General features: G+C 37.0%; 1 protein-coding gene across 15 annotated transcripts in view; it reads left to right on the top strand.

Moving 5' to 3' along the window:
- The first annotated feature begins 990 nt into the window (after positions 1-990).
- The window catches only part of afdna (afadin, adherens junction formation factor a), a 132,191-nt gene continuing 115,152 nt past the window's right edge, over positions 991-18,029 (top strand). For 5 of the 15 annotated variants that reach the window (XM_048207517.1, XM_048207519.1, XM_048207528.1 and 2 more), the window contains exon 1: positions 993-1,370. In XM_048207517.1, coding sequence (XP_048063474.1) covers positions 1,272-1,370 — 99 coding nt within the window. In that variant the 5' untranslated portion in view covers positions 993-1,271. Of the gene's footprint in view, positions 1,371-18,029 lie in introns of all 15 variants that reach the window. The other 10 variants (XM_048207529.1, XM_048207526.1, XM_048207525.1 and 7 more) reach the window with 4 other exon arrangements.

The raw sequence follows: 18,029 nt of genomic DNA, 5'->3' as shown, positions 1-18,029 counted from the left end.
TCTGAAGAATGTGAGTAGACTAGCCACATGGTTCGGGATGAGTTACATAATGTTTAATACTTTGGGCCAAGGCGTTTGAAAAACCATACAAAGCACCACTAATTTAAAAACGTCTTTGCAAACTTCAGATTTTTAGTGTATTGTATTGAAATGAGTACTTTTCGGGTGCACAAAGGAACAGAGCTCTATGATGATGTAACAGGCTCATATTGAATTAGTTTTATATGGTGGATCATCCTGCTTCATTGAGCTGATTGCTTTGCAGATGTGCACAGCTGGCCATGTCAGGTCTATGATGATGCCGTTTGACTGAGCAACCTTGTGGCTTCCAAATGCATAAACTATTTTTATAGTTTTTTATTTAAATCTTTTTTTTTTTTAAATATACACTAAAAATGCTGGGTTAAAAACAACCCAAGTTGGGTTGAAAATGGACAAACCCAGCGATTGGTTTGTTTTAACCAAACAGTTGAATTAAATGTTTGCTCAATGTGCTGGGTAGTTTTATTTAACCCAACTATTGTTTAAAAATTACTATATGGCTGGCTTAAAATGAACCCAAAATAGGTTGGAAATTAAAAATCAGACACATAATTACTAGAGACAACAATAATAATCAAAAGATGAGCATTTATTAATAAACAATTTAATAAATATATATTGTTTAATTATTAATCATTAAACTTAATAAATGTTAATTTATTAAACATGTTAGCCTAATAAATGTTAATTTCCAACATACTTTGGGTTCAATTTAAGCAAGCAATACAGTAATTTTTAAATAATAGTTTTATTAATTTTTTTTATTTAGAGTGTATAATTTAATCAAACGACATCCGCGTGCACAATAAAGTACTTTGAATAGAGAGAAAAGTAAGTGCCTGGCACTATTTGTTTCTATGCGCGTACCCGTCAGCGTCCCTCGTGAATTTTGTGTGGAGTATAGGGGGCGCGCGCACAGCTCCAGTCAGTCCCACCGCTTTGCCATAGGGAGCGCGCACGGAGCGCGATAAGACAAACGAGAGCAGGGAACGCGGAAACAGTAGAAGCGGTTGACGATAGAGCTGAGGTGCATTAACCGGCGACTGCGGGAAGGAGCGACACTCACCACAGAAACCGCTTTTGAAAACCCAGATTCTGGGTGTAACAGATTTACTTTTATTTCAGGTCGTCGGATTAGAAGCCCGTTTGAGTGGATAAAACCGAACCAGCGAGGAAATAGGCAGATTGTTTCTCTCTCCGGCTTGACTAGAATTAGTCGGGATTTGAGAATGGGGAGCCGAGAGGAGGAGCGGCGGAAACTCGCCGACATCATCAACCACTGGAACGCCAACCGGCTCGACCTGTTCGAGATCAGCCAACCGACTGAGGTGAGTCCGCGGAGCCGCGAGCGAGCACAGGCCGCACGAGCTCCTGGCTGTCCGTGCCGCGAGATTCATTCCCCCAGCACGCAGATAGTGTTATAGTGAAGAAACGTGCGCTTGATATGTCATGTATTATCTTTTTAAAAGACTAAGTGGCGACAGGAGGTTTATTATGATTTATTTAATGTATTTTTGAGTCAGTTAATGACAGGTTATGCCTGTTATAAAGGTGAAGTAAAGCATAATAGTCTGGTATGAATACGACGCGAGCACTTTTAGCTGGGTCCCTGTTGCTGTTCAACATTGCATTGGTCTTTTGTACGTTAAAACGTTCCTTACGTGCACGAGCCGGTGTTCATTTACAGGGATAAAATCGGTGCTTGCAGTTTGTAGCAGAGCTGCATGCAAAACTGTCAGATTAGATCAGACCAGCTGCATAATAGAGCTGGATGATGTTGCTTGAGGTTGTAGATGGTACGTGAATGTAATAAACATATATCTGTAGATGTGTCGGTGGTCAGCATTGACCAAAACTAGCCATATAAATGATGTAACCTGAAATGCACCGGTGGTTGTGCATTTATTTGCCCACAGATATTTAAAACGCAAGCGTCATTGAATGTCATGCATGTTGTCACTCTGGTGCATGAGAATGCATGACTATTTTTGCTTAAATATTAGATCAGCGTGTTTTTTTTAGATGCATCTAGAAAACAATCGCGCGCGATCAATGGGGTGTTTAACACGTCTTGGTTTTCTTGCGTTGATTCTTGTACTTTGGCACCTGCTGATGCATTGGATTGCATGCCACTATTGGTAGGGAATTAGTGTTTTTAGGCGGGCAGTGCATGAATGCATTGAATGAAGGGGGTTGGGGGTAAAGCATTAGGTCGGGGGTCTCTCCTGCTGATTTACTGGAAACCCCCATAGGCTCTGAGAATATTCTTTGGCCCTTAATAATTCATGCATAAGTGATATTGAGCCCCCGGAGCACCTGCTGATGTGACATAATAAAAGCCCAGATTAGGTTTGTTTTGGTCTGTAGAAGGTGATTAGGAAGAAGTGGACAATGCATAACAGAACCCATCCGAGAACCCCCTTTAAGAGCACAAACTCCTAAGATCAGCATGAGTGTTGAAGAGCAAATGATGACGTAATCGTCTAGTCCTCCAACCAATTGTGACAGCCGATTTGCAAGCCTGCTTCTATTGTCATATTTTATTCACTGGCACAATGTATAGCAACTAGATCGCCTAATATTATAATTGTTTTACAGCCAGTACTGATTATTCTTTCAAATAACTGATGTGCAGATCTTCTATTGAGAATTTCTATTTGCAAAGCATAGATATAATGCACATATTGTATTTATTAATACGTGGATATTCAGTTTATATATATATATATATATATATATATATATATATATATATATATATATATATATATATAATGCATTTTCTGATAATAATAATAATAATAATAGTTATTGGTTCTGCCATGACATACTGTATGCAGTGTTGTTTTGCAATCTAAATGGTTGCATATTTATTTTTTTCTTTTCGTTTTTGGCTGTGGCTAGGGATGTTAAGTGTAAAATGCTTTGCATTTCTCACTTGAGAATGAGTTGCTGTTATGTAAGGAGTAATTTATGTAAACAACCCATTAAATAAGTAGGTTGATTTACCTTTGAAACGTTGTTTACTGTAGAATGTGCAGTGGTATAATTGAAGGGTGCTGGTGCTACTTTATATTTTGGAGACACAAATGATGTCATAAATCAGTAGACCAGACATTAAAATGGAGAGATTCTGATTATCAGTCTGTCTCTCTAACATCACCTCATTTTTAAGCATATTAACGCACAATAGATAATATATGCTTCTCCACTTGGATATTCTAAGTTTTAAAGAGAAAGAGCTCAAATGCCTGCATTTGGACTGCATTTTGCATTCATGTAATGAACTCTGCTCTTCTTTCATTGTCCGTTTTAATATCACAGTAATTTGGGATTGTAGTGTGTTTACAGATCACATTTGGAGATTCTGGGTAGACATTAAAAGTGCCTTGTTATACATTAAATAAGTAAGCAGCAAGTGTGTTTAACTAGCTTAGTCATTTATTGCATGCATAATTTATCAGCTTGGTTTTCTGGGATGGTTTTGCATGTGGCATCTTCCTGTTATGCACAACTTTTCATGTTAGAATATGTGTGGATAGTCTATATGAAGTCTGCTTGCTTCCTTTAGTTCATGCCGTTTATTAAAAATTGCTTGCGATGTTGTTTGTTTGTAATTTGTGTCTTGGATGAAGCACCTACTAAGTGATTAAATGGAAATGTAATATCGCTTTTTATATGATAATTAAAGTTACAAGATAAGATGATTAAAAGATGACACATTTCATAATCTTTCATAAGATTATTTAAGCTTTATTTGTGCTCTAAGTATAGGACGTTGGCTAAAAGAAATGGTAACAAATATGTCAATGGAAAAGATAACTTATATTTTAAGGAATAAATATACAGTTTTTGATGGAGTTTGGGGACTTTTCAGATCATTCTTAAAACGTGGTGGAGTTGGAAAGGTGTTAATAGAAGACTAAGAAAAGAGGTGGTATTGAATATCAATGTAAAATACTGAGAAGCTTTGTTCTTGTTTTTTTTTTTTTTTTTGTTCTCATTGTCTGTTACATGGAAATGTGTATGTACATGTGCATAGTTGAAACGTAAAAAAAAAAGATTATTTAAGCTTTAAGAGAAGATGCATAAGGTAATTATTTGAAATGAATGGTTTAATGAAATGAATTTGATACCAAAATACTAAAACAAAGCATTTTACCCGTCAGCACTGTGGTTTTAAGAGAATGGAAGAACAAAAGGATACATGCCATCATTTCCTGTATTTGCATCTGTATCATGTCCACCAGAAACAGTTGCATGGCCTTCACTGTCCCCACCCTACTGAATCCTTGTGATTCCATTCCCATGTGTCTCATACTGGCTAAGACTGGCTCTGTGACATCCGCTTTGGCAAGTGTTGGATGCCCGTTCCATTACTGAAGGCAAAAAAAAAGATTATAGAAATGATTAGCTAGCAAAGCAGACTAAGTTTTGTTGTTGCTAGAGATTGACCCATAATATTTTAAATTGATATTTACAATTCTTTAATATAGGGTTTGCTGCTAAATTTAGACATACTACAAACATGTAAATGAACAGGGTGTTGCAATGAAATGTTGAGATTCCTGAATACTTAATTTTAAGCAGCATTAATTAAATTCTAGTCTTGGTTAAATTAATACTTGGTTGCATAGGGTTGTCAAATGGGTAAGTCGGTACTTAAAATAGTTGATGGTACTACCATTTCTGTAGTGCCACTAGTACCGAGTACCGGGTATATTTAGTACTTGCTGATAGTTTCTGCTTTCATATGCTCTTGTTCGTATTTGTTTGAGTGCTCTTGGAGGTTTTCTTGTTACAGCGTGTTTTTACAAGTGTATTTATAAGCATTATAGCCAATCACAATCATATCTGTTGAGCACGTGAATGCAGTAGCCTATATCAGAGGTGCTAGTAAAGAAGTTAGGCCCAAAATTGACTTCGGTTTATACACGTACACGAGGGTCCGCGCACAGTGTGTGTGACGCAAATTTCATCAGTATAGTAGAATGCGTGTACTGTACGTTGTATGTGCAGGTTGCACATGAGCGTTGAATTTGGTTTACACTAATCAGTTTATTCCACAAGTTGGCAACACTGGCCCGGAACGGTGTTTCACGGTAGAAAAAGAAACTAAAGAGATGGAACAAATTACCGGAGACCTCAACAACAACAGACACCCACATTGACAAGATAGCTGCAACTTTATTTTAAAAGAATACAAAGATATTTGTATTGGTCATAACTTCTGGAGAAAAATGCATAATGTTTTGTAGGGATGCACCAATCCGCCTTTTTCGCTTCCGATACCGATTCTGATACCTGGGATTCAGTATCGGCCGATACCGATCCGATATTCAAGTAAAAAAAGTGCTGAATTACCTAATAAACTTTATGCCTCACTGTGTGAAAGAGACTGGGATCAGGCTTGACTTAAACATTACTTTTCTAACTTTGTAAAACAAAATAACAGACACAAATGTAGTGAATTATTTATTAAATAATTGTGCATCAGTGCAACAACTGTAAATAAACCAATAGCTTCACTGGCTTTGTAGACATTCAAAATAAACAGGAGTCCAGCTGATTCCTTCATCCATGACTTATGGCTTGTTTTTCATGAATGTTTGAGTGATACATGACATAAATTAAATATATTTATATATAAAAATAGGCTATACTATAAAATTAAAAGACACTTCTTTTAAATTTATCAAAGCACAAAGTGCTTATGCGCATTCCATGTGCAGAATGATGTGCTTGAAGCATCATGGAGTCACAGCGCGCAGCGGCAGCGCACTGCACTGAAAAGTTCAAAGCATAAAGTGAAGAGATATTGATGCTAGGGCTGGGCGATATATCGCATGCGATTGTCACGCGCATTTCGTCAGTAAAGCCGGTTCCCTGATTACCGCTAAATCGCCATCACCTGCTTTCAAATGGAGCGGCATTTAATAGACAGAGCCGTAGATCACTGACAAGCTACGCAATATCGCGTTCATTATCGAAGGCGCGTGACAATCTCATGCGATATATCGCCCAGCCCTAATTGATGCATATTGTAGTACCGGTATCATTGTCTACAGATGAAGTATAATAATATAAACATTGATTCATTTTGGAGGGAGTTTTATTGTGTTGACTGTCGTAACTGAATGCGACACGCAGTCTGAATGGTGAATGGAGAATGACTGACAGCCGCAGCGGAGGGAGGCATTTACATGAACTTTAATTTAACGACTTAAATATTTATCTGTACCTCAAATTAAACTATGGAATGGCTTCAGAACACTTGGAATATAGTGCACGGAAACTTTTATAATGCTTTTTTTGTGCCTTTTGTGGAGCTTAACAATAACACAGAATGGTACACACACAATATCGTCTTTTGATCGGCTATCCGGCTGATACCCGATCCGGCAAAAATGGCAGTATCGGAGCCGATACCCGATCTGAGCATCGGATCGGTGCACCCCTATGTTTTGTTTTGTTCAATGCAAGCCGCACACTAATGAATCTTTTCATTATAACCAACAATGTGTAAATGCGTTGTAAATAAGAGATTTATTGTACAGTTAAGACAGCTTTTTAATGGGAGTTCAGGGAGATTCAGTGAGCTTGTGCTTTAGAGATTGACAGCCTTAGTGATTATAAAGAGAGGCTTTTCTCTTGCTTTCTGTATATTACCCATTCACAGTCTGAATACAAGTTTTGTTTCATGCTGCTAGGTACACTGCAATTTCTGGATTGACAACCGTATTTAAATGCGCAATTGAAACGGAAATCGAGATGATTGACGGTGATAACCAACGGATAAGACAAAAACGAGACAACAATTTTTTTTTTTTCTTTCTTAATTACGTTTCTTAATTTAACAGTTTTTTGCTCTGGTACTGAAATTGGTATTGAAACCCGCAAATTTTTACTGGTATTGGTACAGACAACTGTATATTTTAGACAGTGAATACCCTAATGCCCTAAGTATTAGTCAAGTAAAGCAGAAGCTAATGATGAATGATTTAGATATTAGTGTCTAAAAGCAGAAATGATTAAATATCAGTTCTGCATGTTGTTTATCAGACAATTAAGCATAAAACAAATCAATATTCATCAATCTCTAGTTTTTGTGCAACAAAATTGGTTTGAAGAGATTGAAGAGTATGTACGCAGTCAGCGTATTTGACTAAGAATGTGTAGCTCAGGGTAAAGGTGATGTGAAACAGTAATCAAATCAGGTTTCCCATGCTAGTATTATCTTCGCTTAACCTGATTGGCTATTCCCAGCAGGTGATAGTTCAGTGTCACTTGTGGACATGAGAAAATATTTTGCGTATACAGACTTGCTCTTGCTCATGGTTGAAGCATTTTAACTGAATGTATTTATAAATGTAGTCACCGTTTACACTTGTTGACAGTATTTTTTTTGCACACACATTTACTGATAAATAACTGTTAATGGAGGCAGTGGCTATGTAGCATTTGTAAGCATAATAGTGTTCTCGTGTACAAACCGTCATCTTCTGTAATGTTAAACTCTGTAATATTAGAGAACATTAGATGCGACCTCTTTGCAGAACAAGCTTTGCATTAGGACACAGTGCTGCTTACTTGCATACTGCATTATATGAACTTTAATTCTGATTTCTCAGTTCATCTGAGACTCAAGTCTTTGTGTTAATGAGGTTCACAAGCTAAAAGATGCAACTTTTTGTTGGGTATGAAAATGTCGTATTAGAAATTATGAGGCTTGTCACCTCAACATATTGTGGCTCTCTGGGAAATCATCTCCATGGTGATTTTATTATTTTTTTTTTTTTATAAATGCACAGTCTGAGCCTGCAATTTTTTTTTTTTTTTTTTTTTTCTTTTTTTTTTTTGTGAGAAAAAATGTACTGCTGTCTGCACTGTAATTGTGTAGATATAAAACTCACAAGCTTTCCCTCAGCAATAACTTAAAAATTCTAATCCATAGTTCCCTAATCTGAGGGGATTATAATGCACTTTTGGGGACATCATCAAGAGTATCTGTACTTTTTCCGTCTTTTATTTTTTGTCTTTGAACTGTCTCTTATCTCAACATAAAACTCCCATAAAATGGTTAGAGATCCCCCCCCCCCGTGTTGGCGTATTTCCTGTTAAAACAGGAAAGTAAGTGTGAGATATTTTCATTTAAAATTGCCAATAGCATTAACACATTACAAAAATCACATTTGACAGCTTGTACCATGAATAAAAGCGATGAAGACACTTTTAAAATGTGTAAATTCAATCAACTTCCTTTGCAAACATTTGATGAATGGGAAAGGATGTAAAGCATTAAAACGTTAAAATGTGTTTAAATATTTTTGGTCCATTTTGCCAGAACATAATTAATATAGACTTGTCTTTTTGTGAACTTTTAGGAATTTACTAGCATGGACTAAAAGCTACAAGATTTCCTGAGGTTGTTAAAATATCCATGTTTAGCAATTCCCTAGATATACTGCGAGTTCTGATCCATTCTAAAGTCATTTGGCGTTCATTTATTATTCAGAATCTTTTTATGTAGAAATCAGGGTTTATAAATCTCTGTGATTTCCTGCAGAAACTACATTAAGTTCTGTGACCGGTTCAGGTTTTGTTGAGCTTTTTGTCGACTGTGGCTGGTGTTTTTCTCTGAACCTGCAGCCGTTGACTGAGCTTGTGTGCAAAGGCTGCGTGTTGAATCATAACAAGTGGCCTCACGTGGTGCAGAGGGTGGGGTTCCTATCGAAATCATTGTATTCCACTCTCTTGCTCTCCTCCTCGTACAGAGACTGCATTCCACTCGCACACACATGTGCTTCACCCTCCCTCCAGCAGGACAGCTTTTCATTTCCCAGCTACGTGCTGAAAACAGCTAATCGGCTCTGTTGTGCAAGTTCAGCATGAGAGGTTGTCAACAGAGAATTAGAATGGGTGTCAACTTTTATGAAGTAGGGCTGCAGCTATTTTGATAATTGATTTATAAATGAGTATTCTTTAATTTTTCATTAATCACATTAAAGTTATTGTTTATATAAAAATATCAGTACTACTTGCAGTTTTTATGTTTCAGTTATGTAAGATCTTCGGAACACAAGTTAAGATATTTTTGGTTTTTTGTCCTCCATAGAAAGCAATGCAAGTACCACATTCAAGGCCCAGAAAGGTAGTAAAGACATAATTAAAATAATCCACGTGAAGCGACGAGAATACATTTTGTGTGCAAAAACAAAACAAAAATAATTACTTTTATTCAACAATTTCTTTTCTGCCGTCATTCTCCTTTGCTATTTACGTTCAGCTCTTCCAGGTTCTACAGTGTCGGCCAATACTGAGTTCTGATGTAGAACCTGGAAGAGCTGAACGTAAATAGCAAAGGAGAATGACTTTTTTCGAAATGTATGATAACAGCAATTTTAACTGCTTTGTTTTTCCGTAATGGAAATGTTTATATTATAAGAATATAATATAGCAAAAAGTAAATAGATTTTATGTTTTTAACTATGAAATTTTTTTTTAACTACTTTTAAAAAAAATGTGTTTTTAACTTACAGTGGAATGTGACTTTTGGATTATATTTCCATCCAAAATCGCAAATTTGCAAAATTGGGATATTGCACGAATAAAGCACCGCTTCCTTCCTGTGTGTTTACGAAAAGAAAATCATCACTTCCTGGGAAATTAGCACAAAATATTTGTAATAAAAATGGAAGTTGCTGCAATCGGGGAAGCCACTGTTGCTCTTTATTCCTAAATCATAAATAACTTGCGCACAGATGAAACACAATAAACGTTGTCAAGTTATCTTGAATTCAGAAGCGGATGCCTGGTGTTTGGGAACGCGGTCATGTGAGATGATGTCATCCAGTTATCCAATCACATTCTTTTGACTTCTCTGTTGAAGTCACGTGAGTTGACTTTAGTATTCAGGAAATGTATCCATCCAAAATGATCTGCGCATAGGTTTTTTCATGGGCATTTTTAGAATTTATGCACATCTTTGTGTTTCCATCCAGCGGGTTTTTTTTATTTTTATTTATTATTATTATTATTATTATTATTTGATATCCAAACAATTCACATAAAAATAAGTGGATAGAAATATAGCTTTTGATTTAGTTAATTTCACAAATTTCAGGCCTAATTTAAGCAAGCTTGTTACAAACATGAATTAGTGCCTTGCATATCTTTTTGGTTATAAAATGGACTACAAGTAGCAATGCATATAATGCGTTACCCCTACACATAATCCAAGATCAAGGCACCTAGATTTCCTTCATCCACCCAGTGACTTTGATCCTGTTATTTTTGTGAGGTGGTTCTGTGGTTTGTGCACACAATTGCCTTATTGTCACAGTGCTGAATGGCTGTCGTTAGACTCGATGGATGTCCTGAGAATGGGAGGTCTGATCCCAGCCCTGGCCTTGGCCTGTCAGTCTCTATTAATCTCCCGGGAGGCCCCGATGGTCAGTCAGTGGCCGCTCCAGGGCTGACCTGATTGGCCATCATTCCCTCCAACAAACACCCTTTGTGCGCAGACCCGCAGGCCTTGTGTGTGTGTATGTGTGCGTAGTCACACACAGGTGACCTCACAGGATCAGACGGCTTTTCAGAGCTGTTGACTTGTCTGTTTGTGTTGTTCTCTCCAACATGCTTTATCATCAATTTAGAACCACAGACAGACCCATTTATTTCAGTTCATTCTCTATTTATATTTCTCAGACTCACTGAATATCCTAATTTTTGGCATGAATATACATTTTTTTTTTTTTTTTTGGTTTGCAGAATTTTTCTCAAATGATCAGAAGAAATCTCTGATCTCTTATTGTTTTGAGTGATTGTTGTTGAGAAATTTGACCCATCACACCCTCCTAAAGTCTATTTCTAAAGTGCAAATGTTCCTCAAAACTTAGCCAAATATTTTGTGGCGTGTTGCACATTTTGGAATGCATCTTTTGTTGTTACACTACGCATGTGTCCTCCCATGAGTGTGAAACTCTCTTTCAGTTGGCGAGCAGGCTGGAACGCCTTGTCCAAGTTCTCTTGACCGTTCATGAGGCCTGTTCTTGTTTTCGCCATTTTTTTTTTTTTTTTTTGATACTTACAGTAACAGAAAGTACCATGGTGGTGACATGGTGCAGTTATGCATCAAGTGGTAGTGCCATTACTTGCCATTACAACAATAAAATGGTACTGTTACTAATGTAAGCCTTATCTAAATATATGATTTCTTAATATTGTGTTCTAACTGTGCTGCTATGTCCTTGATGGAGATATTTTTATACAGATTAAAATTTAATCCAAATATAATTAAAGTAAAATTGAATGTTGGTGGGATTAGCCGTAATGTCAAATAAGTAGGTTGATGGGAATAAGCCTTTTTCTCTCATAATTAAGGACTCTCATAACTAAGCAAGTGGAAATTCCATGTTCCATTTTATTGTTCTGGAATGTTCCACACTTTCAACTCATTCAGTGAAATACAGGGCCAGTTTTATTTTCTGTGTGGTCAAAAAGAAATAACAATGATGTAAATGAGCCGATTTCCATGGAATGCGTTGATTCGTTGCACACTTTGTAAAACTGAAATGGCATACCACAGCACAGCAGCGCAACTTCTATGCAGGAGCATCTGAAAAGAAAACATCCCAGGGTTCTCCTACCTCAAAACGATGAGTGTTTGGACTATAATAGTGAATTTTTTACACGGCACTAGAATATGGTTGTCAGTCCCATATTTTGTGCTCAATACGACTGTGTTCACACAGCATTCAGTTTAATATGAACTGCAGTGGGTGTGATGCGCGTGGCTCAAACGTACTCTCTGTAACTGGTTACAAAGCATTTAAAGGATTAGTTCACCCAAAAATGAATATTATGTCATTAATGACTCACCCTCATGTCATTCCAAACCCATAAGACCTCCGTTCATCTTCGGAACACAGTTTAAGATATTTTAGATTTAGTCCGAGAGCTTTCAGTCCCTCCATTGAAAATGTATGTACGGTATACTGTCCATGTCCATAAAGGTAATAAAAACATCATCAAAGTAGTCCATGTGACATCAGAGGGTCAGTTAGAAGTTTTTGAAGCATCTTATATAGATTTTGGTCCAAAAATAATAAAAAATGCGACTTTATTCAGCATTGTATTCTCTTCTGGAATCCTTTCCATTGAATTGATTCCACTGAATTGATTCCATTGAATCCTTTCATCTGTCGGCGTTGGTAATGCACTTTTACATTGTTGTTTTTGGCGATTAGGACATCAGCGACATGCACACTTACGCACCATTTAAAAAAAATAGCTTGAATACAGCTTGCGTCTCCCTCAGACTGTAAACGAAACTCTGGCGCACCAGATAACACGTCAGCAGCGTCTTACGTCAGCAGTGCGCTGCGGTTCACTGAACCCGAGTCGTGAACCCGGATGAACAACAGACCCGGAAGAGAATACAATGCTGAATAAAGTTGTAGTTTTTGTTATTTTTGGACCAAAATGTATTTTTGATGCTTCAAAAACTTCTAACTAACCCACTGATGTCACATGGACTACTGTGATGATGTTTTTATTACCTTTATGGACATGGACAGTATACTGCACATACATTTTCAATGGATGGACAGAAAGCTCTCGGACTAAATCTAAAATATCTTAAACTGTGTTCCGTAGATGAACGGAGGTCTTACGGGTTTGGAACGACATGAGGGTGAGTCATTAATGACATCATTTTCATTTTTGGGTGAACTAACCCTTTAATGCTGTGGTTGGTTATTTAAAATATCTAATGGATGAACTTGCACCTCGATTGGACTCATTTATTTAAAAACGCGTTGCCAATCATTGTAAAACTTCAGTTAAATTTACACCGCCATGTTTGGCACAGTCACTATAGTTAGTTAGAATGCAGTTGCGACTTTAGCTGTTTGATCACACAGCTGAATGAACCTATTCAAGCAGCTACTATAATCTTCTGAATGAACAAAACATTTCAGGACTCACATTTGTAAGCAGTTGTTACTTGAAATCCCAAAAAATGATGAAACGCCTTTCCTAATTAGGCTTACACTGCATAAACCTTATCTTTTGTCATAAATAGTATCATTAGGTAAAAGTTCATACATAGATTAGTTAGTTATTATTTATGAATACATTAACCAAAGGATTAATAGACTATTCAGTAAATAAACAATAGATTAATAATCAATAGAAAAAATGAGTTCCAGCCTTAGGTCAAACTCATTGTCTAAACATCATCACTCAGTCGAAATAGGGTGTTCATTCACTACACATTGTGTTGGTTCATTCGCGCTCCCCGTACGACCGTGATTGTATATTTTCTTGGAAACTGTGAGGTTTAGTGTTGCTGTCCTTAGTTCAGCACAATAGAGCTTTACATTTGGTTGGTCTGAGGAATGTTGCATCATAGAATGTGCGGCTATGACATCATTACAGCTCGTTAAAAGATTCATGGTACGGCGCAGTGGCTGCATTATTACTTCAGATTTCTCAGAGCACAATCAGGCCGTATCATACTGGCTGATATCACTGTTGTTGTAATGCGTGTTGCACTGAAAATGGCCATTGTTGTGCAATTTTGATAGCTGATCCTATATGACCTCTTTCAGCAGCAGATGGGTGTATTTACTAAAACTAAACACTTTTTTTTTTTTTTTTTTTTTTTTTTTTTCGAAAGTTTTGTGCATGCAATAATTTTGACATCAGTATTATATATTCAGGAGTTTCTTACATTAGGTTGCAGACTTTTATTAAAAATTCAATACATTTTTATTAAATGTATTGCCTAATTTAAGGATGCTTTTGGCTAAGAATAAGTTTGTAGTATTGCTCTGTTTAATGCATTTGTATTTAAATCCATTTCACTGTATTTTACAGGATTTGTCCTCAAAATTAGTGCATACAAACATCTGACCATGCATATGGGTAAAAAAACCCGTGCTTGGAACTCGGCGCTCGTAATCTCTGCTGAATTATGGGGAGCGAGCTCGGCTGCTGAGAGGGGTTGAGGGAAAATGACCACAGCGTCAGCTCTCTGTTTGTGTTGGACAGAGGAGATAAGCACAGCCATCCTGTGAGTATGTGTGTGCTGGCCTTAAGATAACACTGGAATGAGAGTTCAACTACAGCAGAAAGGCCTCCTGCTCTCATGGGACGGAGAATGGGGACGGCCCTGTCAGCTACTTGCTGTCTGAAAGTGCTCTGCTAAATCACAGCCCAGGAAACGTCTAATGACTGATGGTCCAGACTAATGTGGAAGAACCACAGGGCTTAGAGAGGATGTTCTGTTTCCCGAATCTACTCGATCTCACTGAGGAAAAATGTACTAACTTTTTGTGACGCAAGTTTCCAGTGACAACTATATGTAGGGCTGCGTGAAGCTGATTAATCAAAATGAGTTCTTTTACACTTGAGCAGCTCATGATCCAGTCGTGATTCAGTGTCTCAGAGCAGCTCGGTTTGCTGTAAATGTTGCTCCACATGAGCTCATCTTTGCATGTGCTTTGTTTGGGTCACTTATTGCTTGCATATGGGAAAGCAACATGCATCAACCCTCTTTCCAAACTTGTAATAAGATTGAAATATTATTGTAATTTAGATGTAGTGTGAAATAAAATAATTACTATTATGTTATTTTTCTTGAATAATCCAATTTTATTTTACAGTGAAATATTACAATAGTGTTACAATAATACAGTAACTTAATTTAAAAAAATTTTTTATGATAATAATAATTATTATTTATTTTATTGTCATGTTGATATATAGTCCCAGAAATTATGCAAACCTACAAACAAGAACAGCAGTCTGGAAACTTTCAAGGTTTTATATATTTTTAGAAAAAATTGTTTTAGTATGTTAGGCAAGTTTTTAAAAAAGTATACACTTATAAAGTACTTCTCTCCAAAAGTACTTACAACACCATCCACAACCGACTGGCAATAGCAAGTAGCAAATTGAGCTTTTGTCAGGCTGTGACGTAAAGTCTATTATTGGCTAGTTAATAATGAGGACAATCCTTTTGATCAGTTCTGCCTTAATTTCCTACTTTTATTCCATGCAGACCAACTTAAGGCCAATAAACAATCTTCGCTTGTGTTTTAGTCCATTAACATTTTTTGAATGTTAAATCCAGCCTGAATTTGCAGATCTTTTTCTCTCTGCATTGTAACAGCCGTACCTGAGCGGGGCAAGTGCTTTGTTTGGCAGTCATCCGGGCCTTTCCGTTGTAGCTTTCCACCCCGCCAGGGCCCCGAGCCGGGGGGGACATTACCTACCGAGAGCAATAATATTGTAACAAGTAGACAATGCATGTATGGGAGATGACCTCTGCAGGAGAGAGTTTCCAAGTACAACACCACCCCTTAGATGTTTATTGAACTAGACAGCGTTCTCGACCCCAGAGAACGTCTTTCGACATGAAAGGCAGCTCCTCCCTGCACAGATGTCTTCACTTCATCTGTTTCTGTTTATGAAACCTGCTCTGCCCAATCTGAAATCACACGTATGAATGTTACAAGCATGACGTGAGCATCGTCTCGGACTGCAGACGCAGGGACAGATGAGGTTTGCGGTCCGTCTGGGTGGTTTTGCGGTTATAGGTGTGGGGGTGCGGTCGGCTCGGTATCTGATGGTCTTCTGTACGCTGTCTGGTTCTGGTGAGTGGCGTAGTGCTTGGCGTGAACTTTGGGGAAATCCTGCTTGAAAAAATCACTTCCATATGGAACGAGCAGTCTGGCTTCCACGGACAAGCAGGGAAGGAGTTGTTGGATTGGTTTGGCTTTTGAGAGGCATTTATGAACAGTGTTGTTTGTTTGTAAAATATTTAAAGTGAACGGCAGGCACACCCTCGTTGTGTGGCTTGAATTCCTGTTTAGTCATTGCATCCATTCACTGTAGGGAGTAGCTCATCGCCCCAGTGTGTGGCCGTAATGAAAGTTTAAATGAGGCTAGAGTTTCACCTCTTTGCAAAGTTTCACTGTTTAGTCACATACTGAGTATTAATGTTGCTAATCCAAGCCTTCGAAATGAAAATATGGATGCAATCTGAACGATAATCATTGCTTCGTGATGAATTGTGAATTAATCAGTCATAATTGGATGCGTCAGCAAAAACATTTTTCCCTACCGTAAAAGTCCGCTCAAGGCAAATGTAATTGGACTGTACGCTGTTGCATAATTTAGAGGCCTTGGTGTGTGTGTGTTTGTCACTAGTTCAACCCGATACTGTTGTTTGCATGCACTCACACACGCACACACAATCACACAGAACCACACACACTGTTTTGGATCTGTCAAATCTATGAGTTTGCACATGTCCCATAGGTTTTCCAAAATGCAAAAAGAACTTTTGTGTTTTCAAAATCCCTAATCTTAAGTGTTAAAGGAAGAGTCAAGTGGAGCTATTTTTTTTGTTTTGTTTTTGTTTTTGAAAAGTCTCACCAAGCCTCCATTTATTTAATCAAAAATACAGTAAAAACAGTAATATTATGGAATATTGTTACAGTTTAAAATAACTATTTTCTATTTGAGTATATAAGAAAATGTAATTTATTCCTGTGATGGCAAAGCTGAATTTTCAGCATCATTTCTCCAGTCTTCAGTGTCACATGATCCTTCAGAAATCATTTCTATATACTGATTTACTGCTCAAGAAACATTTATTATCGATGTTGAAAAGAGTTGTGCTGCTTAATAAGTTTGTGGAAACTGTGATACATTTTTTCAGGATTCTTTGATGAATAGAAAGTTCAAAAGAACAGCATTTATAAAAAAAAAAAATAAAATAAAATAATATATATATATATATATATATATATATATATATATAATGTGTGTGTTTGCAAAGGATTGATTCAAATCATCAATGCAGCTTATTGAAGAGAAGAGTTTTATATCTTATCTAAGCGATCAGATTTCAGAAGCCAAATTTGGAAACTTGTGGGTGGGCTCTTTTGACTTGAACCAATAAGCAATCACCTAGAAACCACCCAGACCCCACTGGGATGTATTCCACCAGTAAAGGCCGGTTTAGAAAGCACATTTTGTGCCTGACTTGTCTATACAGTTAGGATAGAGAGTGTTTGTCCCAGTTGGCTGTCATTTGCTCGGGCTATTAGACCGAACTGAATGTTGTCCTGTGTAAAACAATTACTGGTTTCTGTCAGGCCCTGTTGTTCTCGCTGTGCACCCTTTAGATAGATGGCAACATTCTCTGGCATGGTCCTGTCTAGTTGGTATTTTGGGAGAGAATTTTGTGGGGTAGACTAAATGCTTTTTAGTATTTGCTAAGGCTAGCACTATTATAGTTGAGTTTGATTAAATCCCCGTCTAAGTATTAAACCTTTTAATGTTTAAATTGATCTTCAAAAAGACTCACAAACTGGTTTGAATCAGTCTCACGAATCCTTCACTGAATTAACTGAATCCATCAGAGTGGTCGCTGATTCAGACTCACTGAACTGCAAGTTATCATTATCATTATGATGTTTTATTTATGCGTGATTCATCAATGCATGGTATTCTAATGATAAATCTAAAGAATGTAATAAAATGCAGTTACAGCAGTAATACTGTGAAATATCATTACAATTTAAAATAACTGTTTTCTATTTGAATGTATATTAAAATGGAATTTATTCCTCAGACGGCAAAGCTGAATTTTCAGAAGCTATTATTCCAGTCGTCACATGATCCTTAAGGGTTTGTTCAAATCCCCAAGAATTAAATCTTTCATCTTTATTGAATCTTCAAAAACACTGGTTTGAATCAGTCTGATGAATCCTTCAATGAATCTGTCAGAGTGGTCACTGAATCAGACTCACTGAACTGCAAGTGATGTCTGTCTAAAAACAAAGCAAGTTTTGTGTATTTAGAGTTAACCTTTAATTAGTGTGATTACTGACTAGTTGTTTATATGATGACATGTAGTTTTATTTATTTATTTATTTTGTTGTAGATGATATTTTTATAAAAGACATTAA

Source organism: Megalobrama amblycephala, linkage group LG11, assembly GCF_018812025.1.
Source record: "Megalobrama amblycephala isolate DHTTF-2021 linkage group LG11, ASM1881202v1, whole genome shotgun sequence".
Taxonomy (NCBI): Eukaryota; Metazoa; Chordata; class Actinopteri; order Cypriniformes; family Xenocyprididae; genus Megalobrama; species Megalobrama amblycephala.
The sequence above is the reverse complement of the archived record's forward strand: the minus strand, read 5'-3'. Positions and strand labels throughout refer to the sequence as shown.